The following is a 16,288-nucleotide window of genomic DNA, read 5'->3' as shown; positions in this document are numbered from 1 at the left end:
TTTTTTTTTAAATTTTTTTTTTTTTTTTTTTTTTTTTTGGTGATGGCAAGCTTTTTACCACTGAGCTGCGTACCTATCTTGTCTGTCTGTCTGTCTATTAGAGTCTTGCTAAGTTGCCCATGCTGGTTTTGAACTTGAGATCGTCTTGCCTTAGCTTTTATCTTTTATTTTGTGGCAGGATCTTGGTAAGTTGCTAAGTTGCCCAGGCTGGGCTAGAATTTGATATCTTCTTGCCTTAACTTCTCAAAGTATTAGGGTTACGGGCATGTACCACCACACTCCTTGCACCTATAACCATTTTTAAGTGTATAATCTAATGAAATAAATTTACAATGTTGTGTAACTATCAAGACTATTATACAACATTTTAATAATGACCATTAGCAATAACTCCCCAGTTCCTCTGCCCCCACCTCTTTAAAACCTAAATATTCTGCACTCTACTCCTATAAATTTTGCCTATTCTAAACCCCTCATGTAAGAATCGCACAATGTTACCCATTTGTGCCTGCCTTATGTTTTAAAGGTTCATCTCTGTGTTGTGACATAGATTGGAATTTGTGTGTATGTCACTAGGGATGGAACCCGGGGATGTTCAGCCACTCAGCTACACCCCAGCCCATTTTTATTTTTATTTGTGGAATACGGTCTCACTTAGGTTGCCCAGAAGGGACTCAAATCTGTGATCCTGCTTTCTCAGTCTCCCTCAGTGCTAAGATTACAGGAATGCACCACCAGGACCCACCAACATTTTTCTTTTAATAGGCCTATTTCTGTCTGTCGTTTTTTAATAGGCCTATTTCTTAGAGCAGTTTCAGTTTCACAACAGAAAGAGCAGAAGCTACAGAGATTTCCTATACATCTGCACATATGGTCAGTCTCCTCCACTATCAAAACAATTCTGCCCCAAGTGGTACCTTCGAGCAATGAGTGACCCTATGTTGACTTGTAGCATCACCCCAAGTCTGCAGTTTACATTGGGGTCAGCTCCTGGTATAGTGATGTGTAACCAGCATCATACTATCATGCAGGGCAATTTCACTGCCCTAAAGACCTCTGTGTTTCCCTAATTCACTCTTTTCCAACCTTGGCAGCCACCGATCTTTCTACTCTCTCCATAGTTTTACCTTTTCCAAAATGTCATATAGTTTGAATCATACAGAAGTAGCCTTTTCAGATTGGCTTCTTGTGCTTACTGACATGTGTTTAGCGATCTTCCTTTTCTTTTCATGGTTTGTTAGTGCATTTCCTTCTAGGGCAGACTAATATTCTACTGCCTGGATATACCATCGTTTATCCATTCACCTACTAAAAGATATCTTGGTTGCTTCCAAGTTTTGGCAGTTATGATTTGTTTTGTTTTTGTTTTCTGAAGTAAGGTCTTTCTGTGTCATCGAGGCTGGTTGTGAACTCATTGTGTAAACCGGGCTGGCCTCAAACTCTCGGCAGTTCTTCTGCCTCAGTCTCCTGAGTGCTGGGATGACAGGTATGTGCCACCATGCGTGGACACAAATTTTGAGCTCTTCTTTGTAAATACCAAGCAGCATGATTGCTGGATCATATGGTAAAAATATGTTCTGTTTCGTAAGACCCAAAACTGTCTTCCAAGGTAATTGCACCATTTGGTACTTGTCTTATTCCATGTTCTTCCCAGTATTTGATGTCTGTAATGTTTTATATTTGGGCTATCCTGATAAATGTGTCATGGTAGCTCGTTTACATTTGCAGTTTATTGATGACAGATTTTCATAGGCTTATTGGCATATGTATATTTTCTTAGGTGAGGTATCTGTAGCTCTTTTGCCCTTTTACAAATTTAATTGGTTTCTTGTTGTTGTTTGTTTTTTTGTTTTTTGAGACAGGGTCTCACTATGTACTTGAGACTGATCTGGAACTCACTATGTAGCCAAGGCTGGTCTCAAACTCACAGTGATCTTCCTGCCTCAGCCTCCCAAGTACTGGGATTGCAGGTGTGCGTCACCACACCCAGCTAAATTTAGTTGTTTTCTTACTGAGTTTTAATTCTTTCTGTATTTTGGGTGATAGCCTTTTTCATATATGTCTTTTGCAGATATTTTCTCTTAGCCTGAGCCTTGTCTCCTCGTTGCCTTGAGTTTACCCCTTTTTAAAGCTGAACAGTATTCCACTGTCTATATCACATTTTGCTCATCCATGTTTACCCACCCATCTATGATAGCTACTCAGGTTCTCTTCAATTTTGCCTCTTGTGAGTAATGCTACTATATTCAGACCAGCCTGGGCTACATAGTGAGTTCCAGGTCAGTCTCAACTACATAGTGAGACCCTGTCTCAAAAGAACCCCCCACCAAAAAAAGCTACTATAGTCATTTAGTTGTCTGAGTCCCTATTTGCAATTCTTTTGGTTGTCTACCTAGGAGTGGAATTGTTAGATCCTATTTTAATCTCTGTATTACACACACACACACACACACACACACACACACACTTTTTTTAAAAAACAAGGTCTCATTATGTAGCTCAGGCTGGGCTTGAACTCACAACTTCCTGTCTCAGTCTTGGAGTGCTGGGATGGATGATGTGTGCCCCACCATCCCTGGGTTTCTGTTTCTAACTTTTTTTTTTTTTTTTTTTTTTTTTTTTTTTTTTTTGAGACAGGGTCTCACTATGTATTTGAGACGGACCTGGGAGTCACTATGTAACCCAGGCTGGTCTCGAACTCACAGTGATCCTCCTGCCTCAGCCTCCTGAGTGCTGGGATTACAGTCATAAGCCACCACGCCCAGCTTGTTTTTAACATTTTTGAGGCACCATCAAACTGTTTTCCACAGTGGATGGCAGATGCACCCCTTCACAGATGTTCCCACCAGCACTGTACAAGGGTTCTGCTATCTCCACATCTTTGCTAGTGTGTCTTACTTATTTTCCATTATCTTGGTAATAACTGTTCTCTTGGATGTTAAATGGTCCCATGGTTTTGATTTGTATTTTCCTGATAACGTCTTTTCCTGTGCTTATTGGCCATAATTATTCCCACCGCGCTGCATTTTTTGTAAGTCAGGGTCTCACTATGTACACTGTGTAGCCCAGACTGGCCTCAAACTTACTGCGCTTCTCTTGCCTTCAGCCCCCCAAGTGCTGGGTTATGGGCATGTGTCACCACGCCTGGCCTCATCCCCCACCCCGTTGTTTTTCACTTTGAGACAAAGACTAAATTGCCTGGACTGGACTCGAACACCTGCAATGCTCCTAATTGTCCTCCCTAGGTGCTGGAATTACAGATGTGCACGGCTGCCCCCGCTTATTTTGAGGCAGGCAGCAGAACTACCAAGCCAAATCTCTGGCTCTTGCCCCGCTTTTTTAATTTATTATTTTAGATGAGAGATCCCAGTGTTGCTCAGGCTGACCTCAGACTCTTGATCTCCAGTGACCCTCCCGCCTTAGCCCCCTGGAGACTGGGCGACACCCCCACACTCAGCTCTTTGCTTCTCTATTTTATGGCTATTCTTACACACCAACCTCGTAGCATTTATGACTCAATCTGTGCCTTAGTAAAAGTATAGATTTCTATTTATTACGCTCTTTCAGTGTCCCTTGTGACTGACTAAAAGCTTCGGCTTAACCCCACAGATCCCAAGGGTATTCTGTCTGTGCTGGTGGGCACTTAATTGTTTATTATGTGCATTGTGATCTTCTGTAAGGAAGGAGCAATAGTACTGAGATGTTTTCCATCAAAGGGAAATCGATTCTGGGCATATCTTTTGCTTTCTTTGGGAATACCCATCTCAGATTACTCCCAACTCAGATTTTTGTTCCGCTGCTTTTCCTGGTTGAACATTGAACACTAACCCACCCGTGATAGAGGACAGAATTTGTGGTGCCCCTTGGTCCAGAGACAGGAACGCAGGCTGGACAGGTCTTCTGTGTATGTGTGCACTTACTTTCCAAAGGTGTGTAGATGCCAGCAAAAGAAAAGTAGGAGCTTTTGTGCATTTGTGTTAGGCTACTGTTAAGATAGCTATTATCTCTTGGGAAACCCCCTATTTTACAAATGAAGAAACTCAGGACTATAAAGGGAAGAGATTTGCCCAGATCGTTCAGAAAGGTTAACGAAAATAAGAAATGAAACAGCCGGCTTGGAATCTGGTACCTTTTTTTTGTGCCATTGCAGCTTGTGCCTGCTGGCTCCCCTAGGATGGGCACAGGGTGAAGGATGGCAATTTTTTTTTTGTACCGGGGCTCAAAATCAGGACCTTGTACCTGCGAGGCAGGCGGTGAAACCACTGAGCTAAATCCCCGGCCCATGGTAAATATTTTGACCTTTAGTGCTGTGTTGTACTTTCTGATATTGTCCGATAGAGTGAGTACCAGTATCCGCAGGGCTTCTCTTGAGACCCCTCTATTCTAACCTGGTAGCCCAAAGTGGGTGAAGTTGGGCAGCTGTCATAGAACTGCACCTAACTTGCAGAGTTTTAATCTCTTTGCCATGGTTCTGTGCATCAGACTGAACTTGGGAGGATTTCAGTTACTTGTGCCTTTGTCTCTGCTGGCTGGCCGTCTTGGGTGGATACAACAAAAGCTTCTGCAAATCTCTGCTAATTTCCTGTTGCTGTGCCAGGTGTTTTTGTGACTTTATATGTGACTTCGTGTAAGGATGCTAGTGTTGCAGTTCTGAGGCCCCTCTGAGAAGCTGCTGAGTAGCTGGGGTCTGTGCCAGAGCCCGTGTGCCCCATCATTTATTTCTTTGTTACCATGAATGAAATGCACAGTCTGTCAGGTCTGCACATGTGCTGGTGACAGGCTGGGACAAATCAGCACAGATCCATGCCTCCAGGCAAGACCAGGGTGGCCAGCAACATCAGCTGGGTCTCCATAAGATGACACTTTTTTCCTACTGGCACTTCCGGAATTTGGAGTGGTCCTGGTGGTTAATGTTAAATGATGTTCGTGTCCATCATTCTTCACTTTGCTCTTCAATCTCAAAAAGTCTTGAGAGCTCAGGTGCATCGGAATGACTGAGCTAACAGCTGGTGGGAGCTGGAGGCTCCCACCACCTTGCTGCCTGGTGGCTGCCACTGCTCCTGCGCTCTTTTCTATTTCCAGACTCTCTCCTTTTCTTCTCTTTTCCTTTCTTCACTTCTATACTTTCCTTTCTTTTCCTATCCATCCTCTAGTGGGTGATTTTTAGGTGTTGGGGTTCTTCAGGACTGTCTCACACCCTCTTTTCTTCACACTCTGAGCTCTTGATGTCCTTTCTGCACAGATGATTCACAGATGTGTCAGTTGCATCCAGACTTATCTCTGTTCCAGATTTCTCCATCTTCTTCCTGCATGGTATCTCTGTTTGGATGTCTCCCAGGTACTCAGTGTCAGCTTGTCCAAAACTTCACTTGATCTTGCACTTGATCCCCTGACTTCATCTTTGTATGTGAGTGGCATCTCCAGGTGTCAAGTCATACAGTGACCCTGGAGTCATCTTGCTGCCTCTCTTCCCCCTTCCCTGTCCCAGTCAGTCACAGACAGAGCGAGTCTGAGCCCAGGGTCTTTCCTGAGTCTGAGCTCTTCTCCCATTTCCCACACCCTCCAGCCTGGACCCTGGGCTCCTGGCTGCAGTCCTCACAGGCGCCATACCCTGCCAGCTTGCACTGTCCCCACAGAGTGGCCCAATAAGCTTGGAATTCCTTCTTTAGTATTCCTGCCTGGTTTCCTAACCCTGTGTGTGAGCTGTAGAGTTCTTGACTGCCTGTCTATTCCTTTAGCTTCATATCTGTACTTTTTTCCCTTTTGTATCTGTACTTGAATCATGGGGGCCATGTTGATATTTAACATTCATCAAAGGAATAGTATTTTCATGCTTTTTTTTCAGTACTTAGGATTGAACTCAGGGCCTTTGCATCAAGAGACCCCAGCTACCATCACCTTTTTTAAAATTGTGAGACAGGGTCTTTCCAAGTTGCCGAGTTGTCCTGGCTAGACTCAAACTTCCTCCTGCCTCAGCCTCCCAGAATGCTGAGATTACCGATGTCGACCTCCATGTCTGACTGTTTGTGATTTTAAAAGCCAAATACAGTGGAGTTAGAACAGGTGTGCACTTGTTACTCACTGACCTTTAGAACCAGTCTCCCTCCCCTGCATGTAATTCCTTCTCCTCTGTAATTTCCCAGACCACACTGCTGACAAGTATTGAAGTTGTGGAGGGACCTTGCAGGCGAGCAGGAGTACTTTGGTCTCAGTATTCTGCTCACGTTATGTGGAGCCTGGCTCAGAAAGAGGCTCTTTATCTCCCCCTCTCCAACCCACGCGGCATGAGAGCTCACCTTTGCTGTGGTTCTAGTGGAAGTGGTTTGGACTTTCCAGTCAGAATTGCTTTTTTTTTTCTTAGCAGTGAATTCGAGGGTGTCCTAGGTACCTAGGAAGTCACACGGCTGCCCCTGATTTGCTTTGTAGATGCTGCTCATTACAGATCACCGCACAGTGGTAAAGAGGCTGGCTCAGGGCACTGGGTGTGGGTTGGGCACACGGGAGACAAGGTCCTGGCCCGGTCTCGCAGCTCCCGAGTGCATGGATGGCTTTAGCTCTTTCTGTTCAGAGTTTTTCCCGTGCATCATAAATGCGCTCCTTTCTTTCCAGTGTGCTTTAAACTTTGACCCTGAGTCTTTCAAAGACTTTAAATTTGCCATCTGATTCCATTTCACTGATAATACTGTACAGAATTGGCTTTCAGAGGTGGGAATCTAACAAGTGTGATTAGAGGTAGAGCTGCATGCCAAACAGTCTTAAGTTTTCTGGCCAGTTATCGGTTTCTTACTGATTTTTTTTTTCGAAATTTTGTCATACCAGTTTGTGTTTTCTAGCCACCTTAGGGATGGGGAGAGGGGAGACTTGAAACAGTGTGTAGTTACATATTATCGGGGAAAGCAGCCTTTGCAAGAGCCTGTGTAATTCTAGATATTGTTCCGGGGACCCACTTGTCTTCGTAGATAAACCACAATTCACCCTTTCACATTTACCTGTAAGAAAATAACACTTTGATTTCCCATTTGCTCTGTCCTTTTTTTAATGAACATTTTACTGTAAGATACCGTAGCAAAGCCACATGCAGTGGTAAGAAATGGCACAAGGAGACCAAGTGCACTTCTTACCGGAGTCCTGCCAGGGGCGACATCTTGCAGAGCTCTTGGGCTGGAGGGATGGAAGGAAGCACAGTCTCAGCACTAAAACAGTGATGGCAAGGAAACCCACCAGTCTTCTTCAGATTTCCCTAGTTGTGCTTTTGCTCCCTTGTATGATGTATGTTTAGCCCTACACATTTTAATCGCATATAGGTTTTTTATTTTTCGTCTTTAAAATTCCTCAGTTGTCTTGAACTCAAGCTGGGATTTGCATTGTCTCCTGGGTCCCTTTCAAGCCCCACTAGCAGATAACTCAGGCATAATTTATTCTCCTTCAAATAACACTACTTGACTTCGGTTATGCTACTTAATTTTTGTTTTGTTCTTTAAGATAGTCTTGCTGTGTAGTGCAGCTAGCCTTGAACCTGTGGCAAACTATTAATTTCTAAATCTTGGTTTCCTCATCTGTAAAATGTGAGTTACAGAATCTACCTACTGCAAAGGGTTGCTGTGAAAACTAAAATGAGAAAATGATTCAGACATGCTACATAGACGTACCACCTCCCTTGATCAAGGTCGTATGTACAGCAAACATGTACTAGTAAAACTTAATAATGAGAAAGTGAGCATAACAGGTACTTGGCACAGTTGTGGCATATAAAAGGAGCTCAATAAATTACTACCTCTCTTTTTTGAGACAGGGTCTCACTATGTAGTTGAGACTGACCTGGAACTCACTATGTAGCCCAGGCTGGGCTGGTCTTGCAATCCTTCTGTCTCAGCCTCCCGAGTGCTGGAAATAAAGCTGGAATTAAAGGTGTTCGCCACCATGCCCAGCCACCTCATTTTTTTAAAGTTTTTTTTTTTTTTTTTTTTTTTTTTTTTGGGTTCTGGGGATCGAATTCAAGATCTTGCATTTGTGAGGCAGGTGGTGGCACCACTGAGTTAAATCCTCTGCCCAAAAAGTTAACACTTTTTACCGAATATGCCTATAATCCCAAAATTTGGGAGGCTGAGGCAGGAGGATTGCCACAAGTTCAAGGCCAGCCTATACTGCTAGTGAGACCCTATCTGAAAAGAAAAAAAAAAACGTAACATTTAAAAACTGAAATTACTTACTCTTAAGTGAAATAAAGTACAACCAGTTTATTTTTTTAAAACTAGAGAAAAATACTAAAAACAACTTTGCTTCAAATAAAGCAGAAATTATTGTCTCTGGGACAGATGTGAGAGTAAAGAGGACAAAGGGAACAGAAATTGCTTTTGTTTTAAAAAGTTCTTAGCACTAAAAATTTTAACCTATTTACATATAATACTCTGATAACAGAAGTTACTGTAAAATGTCATAAGATTTTTCAACATCAACACAACTCCAGTCATTCTTTTTCCCTTGGGATTTTATTTTATCATATTAAATCTAAGTTACCAGGTAAGCCAGAAATTGATAAAAGGATGATGGTTGTTGATTATTGACTATTTTGAAAAGCAAGGATTCATGGACTTTATAATTTGATTTGTACTTTAAATTATAGATCCAGGAATTTAGCTCATAGTGCTGCTGCCTGCCTCACAAGTGCAAGGTCCAAAGTTCGATCCTATGTAGCCCCCACAAAAAATACACACACACAAATAATTTATAAACATTTAAAAAATGAAACCTTACAAATGGGAGTGTTTATAATTTTAAAAGCTTTTCACAGTGTAGTCTCATGGGATTATGGAGTTAGTAGGTCACCTAAGTAATCACTTGATTTAGAACCAGCCCAGAGCCCCTAAGTGTTCTTAGATGTTGGGCCCTTATTCTTTATGATAAAGTCTGCTTCCCTTTCCCTTCTGCCTCTGCCCTCCTCCGTGTGACAGATCATCCGGGATTTGAGCACAGCCACGCTGACCTTCTTACCTTTCCCAGCTGCCCCTCACCCATTCTTCAGTCTGGCTTCAGACCCTTCCCAGCTCAATCTCCCCACCTCAACAAGGTCACATTTCTTGTTCCCCTTAAACAGACACGGAACACGGATGTAATTTGGCGAGCACATCCCAGGATAAGCCTATGTTCTACTTAGCTGAGTTTTTTTCAAGGGGAAACCAGGTCAATATTCAGCTTGTGTTTTTGTCCTCTGCTGATTTTCTAGGCCAAAAAACAAAGCTCAGCAGTGAAACATAGCAAATCGAACATAACACTTTAACCTTTAATCCCTCCTGTTACTCTACTGAAATGATAGTAAGGGAGGATGGAGCTATCAGCAAGTGAGAAATCAATTGAATGTTGGACCCAGAGGTGTGTGGCCAGACCAAGTGGGCGGGGGCTGAGAGTGCCTGCTGGGGAGTAACAGAAGGAAGAGGATTTGGACCGCAGAACCCTGCAGCCGCTCAGGGAGATGAGTCAGGAGTCAGCGTGAAAGCAGTCCCTTACTGTTAGCCCCTCTCCTGCCATCTCAAGAGAGGAGCTGGAGCTTAGATACTCAAGCCGGGCTCCACATACAGGCTTATCACATTTGGAAGAAGGGAGTATGGAGCAAAACTGAAAAGGCTTTCAGATCTAGTGTTACCAGTGAAGAGCAGCCATTCTTTCTCTCCCACCCAGTTTCCAGAGTGTCTGCAGCACACATTCCTAGAGATCGAAAGGTGCCACGCTGATAAAATCAACCCCAGGAGAAAATCCTGCAGATAGTGACAACTTCTAGGGGTCCTCAATAAAATGTCAGATTCTTGCCTGATCACGCTGAGAAGTCCAAAAATTGAGAAGTGTAGTCATGTAGAGCTTTCAACAGCTTGAAACATATGAACAGATAAGCAGATGTCACCAGACATTGAAAGAAAACCTGTGACATTAAAAAAAGATAAAACAAGGGGCCGGGGATTTAGCTCAGTGGTTCCACCACCTGCCTCGCAAGCGCAAGGTCCCAAGTTTGATCCACAGTACCAAAAAAAAAAAAAAAAAAAAAAAAAAAAAAAAAAAAAAGACAAAACAAATAGAAGAGGAATGACCCAAAGGAAACAATAAAATCAAGGAAGAGTGAAAAAAGCATTTAATTGTGTAATATACCAAGAAAGATTAAAGAAACTCTCATATTCTTAAAAGGAGAACAAAAAAAATTTTTTATGTGAACAAAATTCTAAAAAAAAAACCCTGCAGAGAAAGACTTCTTGGAAGTTAAAAATATGATAGCCTCCCTAAATAACCCTACAACCTAGAAAGATTGAAAGATATGGTTTAAAAAGTTCCTAGGTGATAGACCAAATGAAAGAAATGGAAAACAGAGGAGATAAGAACCCTGGATTATTCCATCAGCTGATATGGTTTAAAAAGTTCCTAGGTGATAGACCAAATGAAAGAAATGGAAAACAGAGGAGATAACCCTGGATTATTCCATCAGTGTTAGCAGAGGTATAGGGGGAAAAAAAACCCCAGATACATTAGAGTGATGAAAATTACCAAGGAAGTGATGTTAAAGATTTTTCCAAAAGCCAGGCATGGTGGCGCATGCCTGTAATCCCAGCACTTGTGAGGCTGAGGCGGGAGGATTGCTGTGAGTTCGAGACCAGCCTGGGCTGCATAGTGAGTTCCAGGTTAGTCTCAACTACATAGTGAGACCCTGTCTCAAAAAAACAAAAAAATTTTTAAAAATTTTTCCAGAAAAAAGCTTGTTATTCAAAAATGGCATTAGATTTCTCGAGCCTTAATTTGAAATGCTATTTTAAGAATTCTGACAGGAAAAAAATTTTTTTTTCCCAATTTAGAAGTTTAACCAGCTGGCAGCAGTTTGAGGGGAAAGACATTTTGAACACATGTGCACATCCCCACCGCTGCCAAGGGGACACACTGCAGAGTGAGAGAATAAAAAGGGAAGACCCAGGAAATAGGGTTCCCGTGAAGGATCAGTAAAAGGAGTCCCCCAGGTGAGAGTGCCGGTGCGGTGCCTGGGGTTTCACACTCCAGAGAAAGTAAAAATGACCCAGAAAAGGAAGTGCATCGTAGTACAGCGAGTGCCATGGCCTGGCTATATGTACTATTCCCATCGATCTAGACTCTTGCTCTGTTTTGTGGTTTGGAGATCGAACTCTTGTCTTTAGGCTTGTGAGGTAGGGGGCGGCACCACTGAGCTAAATCCCGGCCCTTTCTTTTTCTTTCTTTGATCTCTATACAGTCCAGGATGGCTTCTGCCTCAGCCTCTCAAGTGCTGGGATTACAGGCGTGCGCCACCAAGCCCAATGCTAGTCATGCCACCCTAAATATTGGGTCAGCCAGAGTTTGACCTACTCATATTAGAAAGATGAGGGGACTGTGGGGTAGTATATGAAAAGGGTGTCAGAACTGAACCTAATCTTCCATAACAGGAGTTAGGTTAGTAATGTCGTAATTGTCATTTTCTGTATAACATTACCCCAAACTTGGTGACTTGAAAGAGCCAGTATTTATTACCTCACAGTTTCTATTTTGTTGTTCTTGTTTGAGATGGGAGTCCTCCCGTGTAGTCCAGCCTGGCCTCGAACTCAGTGATCCTCTCAACTTCCTGAGTGCTGACGTTACAGCTGTGCACCACCATACCCGGCCACCTCCCAATTACTGAGGGTCAGAAATCCAAAAGTGGCTTAGAGGTTTCTGCTGCAGTCTCAAAGCAGGTGTCCCCAGGGCTGCCTGCAGTCCCCTGAAGGCTAGACAGGGTGGAGGGTCCTCAGGATCCTCAGGATGTGCTGTCCAGCTTCCCGTACTGCAGTGACCCAGGAGAATTGAGGAGAGGACCAAAGAGATGTGCGGGCCAGACTTAGAAATAGCAGAGGACAAAAGAACAAGCTGAATATAGTGAAAGCCTCACCTGACAAGAATCCTTCAGCATTTGAAAGATTGTGTGTGTGTTCTGGAAGGACTGTGTGCAGTTTATAAACTGCAGTTCAGTGAAAAGAAGACAGAGGAACAGGTCTCGAGTCAGACACCTTGGGTAATGTGCACGTCAAGCATGATTTGCCCTGGCATTTTGATAATATGGAACCCAGGAGAAGACTGTTCTCTTACGGAGAGCAGAAAGTTCCTAAGTGAAATGTTTGCATAGCTTGGAGCTATAGACAGGGAAGCTTATTGAAGGGAAAGGGCTCCATGGGATTCCTCCAGCGAGAGTGAGCGAGGGTGAGACTGAGGGCGGAGCTGGCCTCCGTCCCTTTGGGCATGCAGAGCACCAGCCGCTCCTTTCCTAGCAGAGCTCTGAGCTGCTGGTGTCCCACAGTGCCAGCTGTGCCCTCGGTCACTACCACACTCACGCATGCACATGTGCACACAAACGCACGCTCTCTATTCAAGTCTGGCGTCGTTTCTCCTTGTTGCTTTCTGTCACTTTGTGTTTACTTTCTTACAGAATACGCTGGTAGGAGTGCCAGTATCCTGGACAATTTGTCCATCTTTCCCTCTGCTTCTAATCTAGACACATTTGGGGTCGAGTATTGAAGGGGTCAGTATTTGGGTGGGTGGAGCAGTGGAGAAGGAGGCATTGAAGAAAGCCGCTCAAGCTGCTTTCAGGCTTCCATTTTTAACCATTTAAGGCCTCGGTAAATGTTCTGTTTCCATTGTTCTGGTGTAACGGGTCTGTTGGATCTGAGCTTTGATGTCGAGCTTAGTGTCACTGCAGTGGCAGAGGGGTAATCATTGGATGGCGCAGTCAGGGTCTTCTTTATGTTCGCATTCTTCAACGTCTGCCTTTATGTTTCACTTTGCCCACAGATCGGGGACCACAAGTTCAGTGCTCACCGGATCGTCCTAGCGGCATCCATCCCATACTTCCATGCCATGTTTACCAACGACATGATGGAGTGCAAGCAGGATGAGATTGTCATGCAAGGGATGGACCCAAGGTACCTGCATCCCGGGGTGTCCCGGACTGCCTTCCTGGAACAGCTGTGGCTGTGTGGGGGCCGCTTGAGGGCCTAGCAGCGCCACACAAGGAGAAGGTGGTTAGGAAAAGGGTTCGAACCTCAGCCAGTGACCTAAGATGGTTAAAATGAAGGGCGGTGATTTTTGTTTTTGCAGTGCTAGGGATTGAACTCAAGGCCTTCACACTGAGCTGTATCCACAGCCCTTTTTTATTTTTTATTTTGACACAGGATTTCACTAAGTTCTGTAGGATGGGCTCGAACTTGCAATACTCGTGCCTCAGCCTCCCAGAATGTTGGGATTAAAGGTGTGCACTGCCATTCTAGATTTTGGGTTTTTGTTTTGTTTTGTTTGTTTGTTTGTTTGTTTGTTTTATTACTAGGAATCAAACTCTGGTCCTTGTGCTTGCGAGGCAGGTGGCAAAACCACTGAGCCAACTCCCCAGCCTTTTTTTGTTTTGTTTTGTTTTGTTTGAGACAGGGTCTCACTGTAGTTGAGACTGACCTGGAACTCACTATGTAGCCCAGGCTGGTGTCGAACTCATAGTGATCCTCCTGCCTCAGCCTCCAGAGTGCTGGGATTACAGGCGTGTGCCACCACATGCAGCAAAAGCATATTTGGTTTGTTTGTTTGTTTGTTTTGGTACCAGGGATTGAACTCGGGTCCTAGGGCTTGCTTTCAGGCAGGCTGCGGAACCACTGAGCTAAATCCCCCATTCCCCAGCCTGTTTAGGGAATTTTGATGGTATTTTCATTCTACTATTAAAATAACATTCAATAGCACCTAGAGTCCAGGATTTTTTCACACTGGGACTGGGTGGTAGTGTATTACTCTGCACTTTTCTGAACTAGCTATTTTAGCGGGCAGAATCACTCTTCCAATCACTGCCCACGTTCACATTCTTTCTTGTCCGTCTAGATGGTGCTTTCCATTCTGCATCAGTGGAACTGCTCCCTTTCTACTGTGCGAATGGCAGCCACAGATGACTGTTGAGCATTGGAAATGGGACCAGTGGGACTGAAAAACTTAATCTTTAAATTTAATTTAATTTAACATTGAATATTTTCTGGGAGTGGAGGCTGAGGCAGGAGGATTGCTATGATGTCAAGGCCAGCCTGGGCCACATAGCGAGACCCTCTCTCAAAATAAAAAAATAACTAAGGGCCAGGGATTTAGCTCAGTGGCACCATGCACACCTTGCAAATGCAAGGTCCTGAGTTCCATCCCTGGTACCAAGAAAAAAAATTTAAATAGTAAGTGGTTAATGTGTACAATACAGGTCTAAAATGTGGCAGCTTTGATGTTTCTTTGATAGACTAGAAAATTGAAGCACAAAGAGGTCAAGTCCAGGATTATCCCAGTAGCTCACAGTCATCTCCTACCTAACCTCTTAACCTCCTGGTGGCAAACCTAGAGGAAGGAGTCAGAAGGCTGTGTGTACCCCTCCGGACGGCCACAGGCTGAAATCTAGGTCCATGCCTGGGAAGGAGAGACTTGACTGCGGCCAGGGTCTGAAGGAGCCGTGCTGGTCACCACGTGTCCAGTGCTTTACTTAACAAAGGTGACCTGGCCTCAGGGATGTGCAGGCTGGAGGCAAATACATGAATGGTAGGGCTGGGAGAAGATGAAGCAGGTGAGGCTGCTAGCGGAGGAGGAGGGGCTGTGCTAGCGGGGTGCTCAGGAAGGTGGTATTGGGGCGAGACCCTAGCTGACCTAAGGAAGTGCGCCTTCTCTGGAGACCCCTCCACACGGCGCAGCTGGTGCAGAGGCCCTGAGGTGCAAATGCGCTCAGAATAGCGCAAGGAAAGGAAAGAGCAAGTGTAAGGAGGCCAGACTGAAGAGGCCCGGACTCACTGCTCTCTGGCTGGAATTCAGATTTCATTCTCATCATGAATGGGAAACTAAAAAATGTTGAGAGTCTCATGATGTTAATTTATCCCAGAGCAATAATAAGAATCCCAAAGCATTAAATGGCAGAAGATGGCTCTCTATAAGCTCTACCAATAGGACAATAAATTATAACATATTTCCATGTTGAAATATCACCCAGCAGGGCCGGGGTTTAGCTTAGTTGTTCCTCCGCCTGCCTCGTAAACACAAGGTCCCGAGTTCGATCCCCAGTACCAAAAAACAGAACCCAGGAAAATGACCACCATGACATTTTCAATGGTGAATTTGTGGCTGATTGTTTACTTTTTCAGAATTTTCTGCTATAAAATTATTTGAGTGGTGAAAACAGCCTGGTAGGGGTACAGTAGTTACATCACGTAGGCAGATCCTCAGAGGACTCCGGCTAAATGGGTTCCTGAGCGGGGCTCCCCCTCCTCAGGTGGCCATGTCCGTTCAGTGAGGACCTGACCGCTCTCTGCAGAGCTGCTCATGTGTGCATCTTTCTCCAGTGCCCTGGAGGCTCTGATCAACTTTGCATACAACGGCAACCTGGCCATCGACCAGCAGAACGTGCAGTCGCTGCTGATTGGGGCGAACTTCCTGCAGCTGCAAAGCATCAAAGACGCCTGCTGCACGTTCCTCCGAGAACGGTGAGGTGACCTGGCAGGAACGCTGCCCCATCCGCTGCTGGGTCCCCGGTGTCCCCGGTGTATCTGTGTTTTATGAGGGGAGTGCAGCTCTGTGATGCTTCCTCTCAGAGGTGACATTTCTCAAAATCAGTGCGGGGCAGCGTCCACCTGTTGGGGATGAGCCTTTTGCACAGCACATTACCCGGCCTGTCGTCATTCTTGGGGTGACAAGCCCCTTTTCCTGTCTTCCCTCTCCAGTCCCGCCAGCACCAACCTGATTTATTCCGTGCTTTCCAGCTGTTCCCTAGCCATCTATCTCCCTTTCTGCTAGGATTTCTTAATCTTACTTTTCGTACTTCAGCCCTCCGTTAGACCTTCCCCGGAACTCTCTGTCCCCCTCTGTCACTGGAGTCCTCTGCCCTTTTAGGGCATGGTCTATGTGATGCCCCCACCCATTTCCAGCGTGTGGCCGTGAGCCTTGTGGTTCTCCATGACCTGTTGAGTAGGTCCCCCCTGCCTCCCTCCCTCCCTGTCAAGACACAGAGCTCTTAGTCATAGCTGAAGGCCATCACCACCAGAGGCCTGAGGAGAAGGGCAGGTGGAGAGAAACCAGGGTAGCAGTGCTCTGAAGCCCAGCCTCCAAGCAGCATCCTGTGGTCGCCAGGTCCTGGCCTGAGACCAGCCCTCGGGCTCAGCTCCGCCCTCAGAGCCCAGCCCCCACCTCTCGGAGCCGGCCTCCCCTTCCCATTACCACTCCTCTGGTCCCACACACTTAGCTGCTCTCTGGACCCCTTCCTTCCCACAGCACTGGACGG

At 45.0% G+C, this 16,288-nt stretch overlaps 1 protein-coding gene across 5 annotated transcripts in view; it reads left to right on the top strand.

Annotated features, from left to right (window-relative positions):
• Positions 1 to 16,288, top strand: part of Klhl18 (kelch like family member 18) — an 80,474-nt gene that overhangs the window by 46,368 nt on the left and 17,818 nt on the right. For all 5 annotated transcript variants that reach the window (XM_010624333.1, XM_033762613.1, XM_033762614.1 and 2 more), the window contains 2 exons: positions 12,805 to 12,935; positions 15,354 to 15,494. In XM_010624333.1, coding sequence (XP_010622635.1) covers positions 12,871 to 12,935; positions 15,354 to 15,494 — 206 coding nt within the window. In that variant the 5' untranslated portion in view covers positions 12,805 to 12,870. The remainder of the gene's footprint in view (positions 1 to 12,804; positions 12,936 to 15,353; positions 15,495 to 16,288) is intronic.

Source organism: Fukomys damarensis, unplaced genomic scaffold (genome assembly GCF_012274545.1).
Source record: "Fukomys damarensis isolate Sample0158 unplaced genomic scaffold, DMR_v1.0_HiC HiC_scaffold_12, whole genome shotgun sequence".
Taxonomy (NCBI): Eukaryota; Metazoa; Chordata; class Mammalia; order Rodentia; family Bathyergidae; genus Fukomys; species Fukomys damarensis.
The sequence above is the reverse complement of the archived record's forward strand: the minus strand, read 5'-3'. Positions and strand labels throughout refer to the sequence as shown.